This window comes from Hakea prostrata, chromosome 10 (assembly GCF_041222555.1).
Source record: "Hakea prostrata isolate BN-2017 chromosome 10, UWA_Hpros_2, whole genome shotgun sequence".
In the NCBI taxonomy this organism is placed as follows: Eukaryota; Viridiplantae; Streptophyta; class Magnoliopsida; order Proteales; family Proteaceae; genus Hakea; species Hakea prostrata.
In genome coordinates, this window is record NC_142609.1 from 47,267,834 (window position 1) to 47,277,379 (window position 9,546).

General features: G+C 38.3%; 1 protein-coding gene across 1 annotated transcript; it reads right to left on the reverse strand.

The window, feature by feature from the left end:
* Positions 1 to 1,662: 1,662 nt before the first annotated feature.
* LOC149003538 (protein OBERON 4-like) lies at positions 1,663 to 7,478 on the reverse strand. The gene is made up of 2 exons (XM_089138038.1): positions 3,923 to 7,478; positions 1,663 to 2,644 (listed from the first exon to the last, which is right to left on the reverse strand). Exons 1-2 carry the CDS (start codon positions 7,134 to 7,136, stop codon positions 2,076 to 2,078), a joined length of 3,783 nt encoding a protein of 1,260 aa, XP_088994164.1. The 5' UTR covers positions 7,137 to 7,478; the 3' UTR covers positions 1,663 to 2,075.
* Between the last annotated feature and the right edge of the window lie 2,068 nt (positions 7,479 to 9,546).

The following is a 9,546-nucleotide window of genomic DNA, read 5'->3' on the forward strand; positions in this document are numbered from 1 at the left end:
GCATTATGAATTAAATATTAATAGTTAAAAATAAAGACAGGAAATCACATTAACAAAAACGTTTCTACAAAATTCATAAATTATATTTGAAAATCTTGTTACGTTGAATATAGGGCGAATTCACAGTGGGGCCGGCAGCCATGCCCCCGATTTTTAAAAACATTAGATTAATTCTCTTAATTTTTATAATTTTTATGTTAATTTTCTTAATTTTTAATTTTGTTCTCCCCCATGTGAAATATCATTATTTGGCCCCCTCATTATTGAAAACAAAATTTAAAAGTAAAATAATAGGCATAAATGTCATTCCTAATTAAAAACTAATTCCCTAATCCCTATTTATTATCCCCTCTCTCCTCTCTCATATTGTATTCTTTTTCTATAAACATGGGTAAAAGGAAATTTTTGAAAAAAAATTTAATTAAATATTCAAAATGTCATTTCTAATTAGAAATTAACTTCTCAATCCATATTTATTCTCTCCTATCTCCTATTTTGGCTATTTCCTCTTTCTTCCTATTTATTCTCTTTCCTTTGTTTTTTCCAATTTATTTTCTTCCCTTTCAATAAAGGTGGGTTAAGAAAAATTTGGAAAAAAATAATATTCTCCACAATTAGGTACTCTTTCTCTTTCTCAATTTATTTATCGTTTATTTTTTTCTTATTTTTTTTGTTATTGTTTATATTTAATTTTATATTATTTGTTTATTTATTTATTCTGCAATTTTTGTTATTTCATTTTATATTGTGAATAAATTGTCTATAGTTAGTAAAATAACTAACTACCATTAGTTAGCATCTCTTACCTAAAAAAAAATTGATTTGCATTTTTGACTAAAATTTTGGTTTGCTATATTTTTTAGGGTTGAATTCATGTGTGTTTGTTTTTGCTTTAATATACCTATATTTTGTACAAATTTTTTTTTTTTAATTATCAATAATTTAAAATTATTTTTTTTCAAATATATGTGGGGGTATTCATTAATATATTAAAATAATTCAAAGGTATGATTCTCAATTAGTCTTATTAGGCTCACACAATATGTGTGGCAAAAAAACATTAGTGCTTCTCCAACAAGAAGATTATATGGACTTTCATTCTTCGGCCCCCTCTAATGTTGAATCTTGGTTTCGTCCTGATTGAAGAAACAAAGTGTCTTACCCCAAAAAAAAAAAGAAAAAAAAAGAAAGTGAAATATTTGGGAAAAATTCGAACTTTCTCAGACTAGGAGCTTAGGACAGCTTCGTTTCTTCAATTATTCTGAGCAAGTGGTGGACCGCCCCAGTTATGTTATCTACTGAAGTCAGTTGGCAACCTTCCTCCACCTGCAATAAAGAATGTCTAAAGATTAAATTCCATAAAAAAAAGATGGCAAAGCAGGTGGTCTTCAAACATAGAAACACAATCACAAAAGAGAGAAGATTTCTTCTTCAATGAACACCTTCAATCGTACAGCTATTACAATTCATAGCTGGAAAATGATATATACTGCTATTAGGACAAGTTAACTGAAAAACCAATCTAGAGAGAGATAAAACCAAAAAGAAAATCAATTATTAAACCATTCAGCAAGTTGGGAGTTAGAACCCAAAAGGAAGGAATCAAGGAAGCAAAAGAAGAGAGTTCATTAAATAAAAGAGGGAGCAAAAAGAATTGGATAGTGAGATCCAAAGGAGCAGTATCAGTTCAGGATCATAGAGAAAAGAAGGCCTGGATGAAAGTAGTCAGAAGAATAAACGAATGGTTCTTCCATTTACACCTTTATCACCACCTTTAAGAATGAAGTAGAACAGAGAGGATCGATACAACATTGAATATCTAGAACAAAAGCAAACCAATTTGGAATAGCAATGGTGAGAATTCTTTACTTTCTTTCAATTCTCTTCCTAATAGGAATACATTCATAACACAGCTGAAGCATTCTCTGTACAAACTCTGGTTAGTAAGCTAGTCTACAAACAGAAGGAACTAAACTGAAAAATTAATTGTAACCCTGGTTAGGTGATAATCTCAGCCCAATGACAGCAGAATCAACTGAGGCTGGCAATAGATTAGTATCTTCAAACAAGCCAAATCAAGAGCCAATATTTCTTTTTGCATCATCCATTCTTAACAACATATCTTGAATTTCTGTTTCCATCCTCATTTTCATATTGATATACTCCTGAAGCGACCTTTCAAGAATCTGCAGTTCTTTTAACTTTTGTCTCCGCCTTTCCTCGGACTCAGCCAAACGTACTTTTGCGATTCGGCTCCCATAATCTGCTTCAATCTTATCATTCTTTGTAACTGCAATGAGTTTCAGACCTTCAGCCTCTCTTCTTGCATCATCTGCCCGTGTTTGGAACATTTTTGCCTCTGCCTGTTTAATTCTTACAATGCTCTCCAGCTCATCAAAGACCGGTTTCTTTTCTGCACTCTTCTGCAGTTGTGAATCCTCATTCAATTGACCTTCCCGATCCCAAACCATGCTGTGAGCCCCATTACCAATGTTTACTGTTTGTGGATTAATCTTTTCAGTTGAAAAAGATGTCAGCCACATAGCTTCTTGGCTTGGCCCCAAGACCCCACTACCTAACCCCAGGTTCCTACCGGATTGTTCCTTTTCAGTAGTAGAGGTGTTTGCCAACTTGGAATCAGTTTCTGCAATTAAAGAAGTGCAAAATATAAGCAACAATATCTAAGCCTCAAAAATCAAGTATATAAGCATTTCAAATGAGTATGTGAGACACAAGCTTGTCTGATGTTCAAACACACTTGCACAAGCCTGAAGCAATGATGTCCAGCATCAGGTACATGATTAAAGACCACAAAGACACTACAGGGTCATAAAAATTTCACAGCCCTATGGCATCTTTAAATTCTGACAAAGGTATTTCCTATATAAATCTCCAATCTCACCCAATAAAAAGCAGCAGTACAAAAAGAAAAAATAGTGGTGAATTGACTGAAAAAATTACAATGAAGGCCAAAGAGCAAATCTGGAAGATCTCTATAACATGTTCTACATCTCACGTCACTCAATAGTTCGGTCAAGTAGAAACTTTGGCATAGATTGAAACCTCAAATTTAAACCATTGAGATTGCATGAAATATTTTGGTCTAGGTGTGACTGTGAAAATGTAGGGTTCAAACCACGGTTTCGATACAAAACGGTGCATTACAAACACTGTACAATTGATTTCTTGAGTTTGAAGTGGTTTCACCCATTGAGGTGGATTCGAAATTTTTTTAGCCAAATCACCTATATTTCTAGACAGAACAAATTGCTGGAGACTACCACAATGCAGCTACACGTGTGAGCAAGATACGTGTTAAGATTCTAAGTTAGAAGTAAAACCTTCTCCACAAGGATTTCAAGCCATTCTGGAACTCTATGTGGCACTGATTTATAGTTGGAGAAATAGTTCTGTAGGGATATTTAAACCTTGGCTGTAAACTTGGAGTTCTACTTGTAAAACTTAGACATTTTCTAATAGCAAAGCAAGGTTAGACTGCATATTTCAGCCTTGTATCAGAGTACTGAAAAGATAAATGATTGTGCTATTTCTAGAGTGGGCCTTAATAGTCACACAAGACACCATCTTCCATTAGGTCAAACTGACACTACAAAAAGAACCTAGGAAAAAATAATTCAGTTATTTTATGAGATAACAGCCAAATGGCTAGTATGGCAGAGAAAGTGGCTATGAAGAAATGAAACATGACATATAAAAGATCCATCAAATCGTCCAATATAACAAATTAGTCATACAAAAAACATCAGGAAAGACAAATAGGAAGCTGTTAAAAGTAACTGATGCACTACAATCACATAGTTATATACAAGTGCAAAATTGTAAACTGTCCATAGAATAATTAAGATTGCAATAAACCAGACTTGCAATGAAATTGTTTGTTGACAAAAGCTAAAGATCTTACCAGTCAGGAACTCCATGATTTGATTATAAACCTCTGACAGACTGAATTTGTCATTTTCTAGCTTCGCGTGCATCTTCTCAGCAAGATTGTGAAGTTGTTTCCCCTGCACATCATTACTCACCAAAAAAATCCTCTTCACATATTCAAGTTCCTTGGAAAGAGTCTCAACTTCCCATTCCCTTGCACAGGTCTTGAAAACTTCTTTCACAAAGCCAAACATCTCAGAAGGGTGATTGCAAGCAAGACAATGGAACTGCATCTCAGTTGTTCCCGGAGCCCCGGTGACACTATACCCATTTCTGATATGAGATCCCCGTAAGCCACAACTTGTATGGCACCAATGAAGGCAGACATCACACCCGACCCAACTACAGGTATTGGATGCCATATCAAACTTCGAACAAACAAGGCACATACAAGCACTGCAGAAGCCACTTTTCTGAGCACAAACTTTGCAATCACATTCATCAACCGGAAGGGGACTCCTGCAAGCAAGATTTCTGCACTTTAAGTTCAGAAAGACCTCCGCTAAATCAGTAGAATGAGAATCCTTGGCTCGGTAGAGAAAATCTTGAACACCAGTTTTAAAAGCCACCAATATCTCCAACTGTGTCCGATTACACTTTGACAGAGTCTCTAGTGTAAGGTCTGATCTACTCCGTAATGCTTCCTGAAAAGTATGTAACTGCCCAGAATTATCTTTATTCAGTATCATATCACGAGCCCTCTCCTTCAAACATGTTATGGAGTGTTCCGTCATCTCATGAATCCTCTTGGCCATTTCTTGTGCTGGCTCCAAAATTATCATGGCAATAATCCTCTCTACAAAATCACTTCCACCTACAACAAGCTGTTCTATCTCTTTCTGATTACTACTGCAAAATAAACTACCACCTCTTTTCTCTATGAAAATTTGTTTCTTATCCTCATTATACTCTTGTCTAACTTCAAGAGTGCCAACACTGTGTACAGGATTTTTGCTTTCATCTTGGTTCCTTGATGGTACACCAGTAAGCTGCTTTGACCGACTTGACTGCCAATCCAAAGGAACAGGTTCTCCAGATGTTCCCTCAGAATTCCTACTATGATCTTGAACTTGCATAGTATGGTGCTTTAAAATGCCTTGAGACGACAGAGATGCATTGCCCTTTTGTAAAATCCTTGGATACAAGGGAACTTCCTTGTACTTAGGCTCATTTGACAATTGCACCAGCCAGGAGGCAGGAGAATTTTTATCAACTCCCTTAAATATAGGATGACTGCCAACTGATTGTTCATGGTTATCAAGTGAATTCTGTGTGAGAGAACAGCTGGGGTTGTGAACGAATGGCTGGGAACCTGAAAAGGAAATTGATGCAGTAAGTTCATCAGAGCCTGTCCAAAACGTGGAAGGTACAGACTGAACACCCCTTGTACGACTGGGGGAACCAGGAGCTGGCATTGGATGATGGGAATGAAGTTCAAATGATACATTTGGCAAGCAAAGAGAAAGCTCAAGTGGCTCCATTTTAAGCATCTTATCTTTTTGCTTATTAACCCAAGAATCATTTTTCTTCTCTTGTCTTGTTGCAGCAGGGCAAGAAAACAACTCAAAACCCCTACAGCTTGGTCCTTCCATAGCATCTTCTTCTATCCATGCACTATCTTCCATGTAATTAGCTTCAGTATATGAAGAAACAGCAATACTTTTTCCTTTATCTTTCGAATATTGAGTGGGCTTATCTCTTATGAGGTTCAGAGTCACCTTAGGTGTTCCATTTTCATTTGCAACTTCTGGATTTGAATTTGGCAAATCAATGTCCTTCACATGACCTTCCAAATTAATATCCTTGCCCTCTTTCAATTCTTCATCTGAAGGCAATGATTTCTCGGCATCCTCATCCTTGGTTGCTTCATCCGTACTGCGGTCTTCTGGTGTAAGGACACAGGGACTGAGAGACGCACAATCTTCTATTGCACTTTCTCCTTCTCTACCTTCATTACCTGCTGTTCCTTCTATTGCATTAACATCCTTGCCCACTTTCTGTTCCTCATCCAAAGGCAATGGTTTCTTGGCATCCTCATCCTTGGTTGCTTCATCTGTACAGCGGTCTTGGCCTTTTGGTGTAAGGACACAGGGACCTCCAGACTCACAATCTTCTTTTGCATTTTTTCCTTCTCTACCTACATTAGCTCCCACTGCTGCTTCTTTTCTTGTACTGAATTCACTATTAGAGTTCCCCAGAGGTTCTGGAACCTCACCAATTTCCTTATCCACTCCTGACACAGGCTCTCTTCTGCCATCCTCCTGTTTTTCATCACAATTATCTTCACCCTTGAACTCTATCTTATCTTCAACTGACGATTCCCCTCCTTTCTTCAAATTCATTTTTACCTTGACAATGTGCGCACTCTCCACTTCCTTGTAATTCTCAGTGCACACTCCTGGAATTTCAGCATTTTGGTCGGGTTCAGCTTCAGGGTCTTCATGTTCAGGATTGGGTTTGTGCTCATGTTCTGAATCCACTTCAGGTCCAGGCGTAGCTTCGGCTTCAGGTTGCAATTCCCCTTCCTCCATCTCACTGCTGCTTCCACACTCTCTGTGCACTTTGTTCTTCCTCACCTTAGTACTCTTAGATTGCTCGCCACCAGAGTCCTTCGAACAAGGAGGCGACTTCTGAGCATCTTTCAAACCCTGCGGCGATCTTACATTTCCTCTTTCCTCAGAAGCAACTCTTCTCCCTCTCCCAGTGTCGACATTAAACCTAGTGTCCTCGTCACAATCCTTGCTTCCCCCCAACCTCCGCCACGACGAAACACTTTCTCCTCGCCTTGAACGTTCCCTCTCTGATCTAAACCCCTTGGGGAAGTCCCGCCTAGAGCCACAGAAGCTCTCCGACCGATGAATCCTTTCACCACCATATGAAGTCCGAGGTGAAGAAAGTGAAATACCTCTATCACCACAATCCCGATAACGATCAAACCTCTTCCTCCTCTCAAACCCATCAGAATCATGATCTAAACGCTTCCTCAATGGTCTGGACACCTCACGATCATCTTCAATTGATTGATCGTACCCAGACGACGAAGATAAACCTTTCCGACCATTTTCAGCCTTCAAATAAAATCGCCGATGCGGATGGTCTGAGTCTTGTTCCCTTCTACTCCAATCTTTCAAAACCCCTCTATCCCCATTGGAATCGAGATCGTCATCATAAGATCTCAACCTTTTCATACTTAGATTTACAGAATATTTGAACAAAATAAAAGTTCAAAAAGTACGAGAATTTAACGGGAAACTAGATGCCAGCTTGAAAATTCTAGTTTCCCCAGAATCCTAACTCTTCACTGTAAGCAATCAAAACACTGACACCATAAACCAAGAGAAGCTGAGGAGTTACTAATCATGCAAATATGATCTGCAACCAGAGAAAAGTGATAATTCGCCATAAAGAATGTTTTCTAGCGAATTAAATCTGCCGCTTGAGCTCGAGCAATCCATAAGAATTGGAGTTTGAACTCAGAAGTAAAAAAGAAAGAAAATCTACGAGCTGAGGAAGAAAGTGTTTATCTGTTGAGAAAAACTCAATCTTTACAGTCAACATGGTTGATCAGAGATGATGTCAGAGAAGAACAACAATTCCAAGGGAGTTATTTTCTATAATGCGCAGCGTGCGCTATACGCATGTTCTTGATCCGCCGACCCAGTATCATGATCCGAGTTTATATGTGTAGTGTAGAGCGCTTAGCAACGAGTCTGGATCGGGTTTGGAGGAACCCGAACTATCTATCCGAGGTCTGTGTTTTTCGCGGTAAAAGGGATGGTGTGCAATGCGCACCATGGATTGTTTGAGTTGGGATTGACGTTGACTGGTCTGAGAGTGAGAGGTAGAGTAGAGAAGACTTGAATCTTTTGCTTTCAAGGGTGGAGAGAGAAAGTAGGTTTGACTAATTTGACTGACTTTTGACGCCTAGATATATTTTATGTTGTAGTGTGACTCTGAGCTGTAGTTTGGTTTGCTTTTTTCACTCGTCGTGTCCTTTTTCCATATGGGTTGATTTTTTATTTTTTTTTCATTTATTTTATATATAAGGTAGAGATGTTAGCTTATTATCTATACCATCAAATATAGTGGCGCCCACGATTTCTTCACGAAGAGGTGTGTTGGTCACTATTTACATTTTCGATCTATATGGATTTGAGTTTCCTTTTTTTGTTTACACTGTAAGGCGATGGGGCCCACATGAGATTTATTTAAATTTTTATCTTCAATATTTATATATGGATCCTACTATTATTATGTGGAGGAAAAACGTTAGGAGAACAAATTGTTCTCTCTTGACGGAAAGATGATCCAGACTAGTAGTGGACCCTGTAGGAGCAATGGCTGTTGGTTATTTGCATAACATGTAATGTGGGTTTTATCGGGGCCAATTTTGTGAGTTTTGTTTCTATTCTGAGTATTCTCTTCTAAAATTATGCCTCACAACATGGTGTTCCTTAGAATTTAATTCTTAAAGAATAGAATAACGAATCTTTGTAGTATGGTCCCACATTTACCTGATCCAGATCTTGATCCAAATAGTTTCTCACACGTGCCCCATGGGCTCTCATGGGCTTACTTGGGCCAGATACTTCCTCACACATGCCCGCTCCATGGGCTTATTTTGGGCCAGATACCTCCTCAAACATGCCCCATGGGCTCTCATGGGCTTCAACGGGCTCACATGGACTTAACAGCACGTACAATAATACCTAGGTTGCTGCCAAAAACTCAGCTATGCTGTCCGATCTCACAATTCTTATCCGCTGCTTCAAAAAGGTGAAGCGGAGATAGTTTTGCATCTTCCTTCCTAGTGTGGTTTTGTGAATTTTCTTAGTCTTTGTCTTCCAGAAATTATCAGAGATGATACACCTCCTTTCCTCTCCAATTCCATCTATGTTTCCCCTTTCTTCATATCTTGAACAGTAATTGATGATCTGATTTGGAACTTGTCTCTTCAATTCTCCACCACTTGTAATTTCATCCATGATTTCCACTTGACAAATTCTCTACCTTTGCTTCCATGGCTACTCTCTCAACTGGGCATTCTTTCCACCTAAATAAAATCTCTGCACCTACCAGACGCAACTCAAAATTTCAAATCTGTTTCGCTTGTTCTCCAAGACATGAACAGGATGGTTCTCAGGATGCAAAGAAGAAAAAGAAAGAAAAAGACAGACACAGAGATGAGGAGAAGGGCTTGTTTCTAAGACTTTGGGGAAGTGTTAAGAAGGTAGGGAGAGGAGTGAAGGAAAACCTGAGTCCTAGACAGAAGGGTGACTGGAAGGATCTGATGCTGATGAGCTTCTCATTTGCTGTTTATGTTTATATATCACAGAGAATTGTTTGTGCTTACTGTGCTTGGATGTCCATGCACAAACAGCCGTGGTGAGGATTATTCCTTCCCATGAATTGGGGATTGAGCAGTTCACAAGGGAACTGCTTTTGATACCAAAATGGTTCTGATATCTAATATTGTAGTTCTTTTTATTTTTATTGTTTATGGGTCTTTTATTCAATCTGATATTTTGTAAAGGGGAGAAGGAAGGCAGACCATCTAACACAACCATCATGTAGACATGTACAGGGGAGAAACAAGCA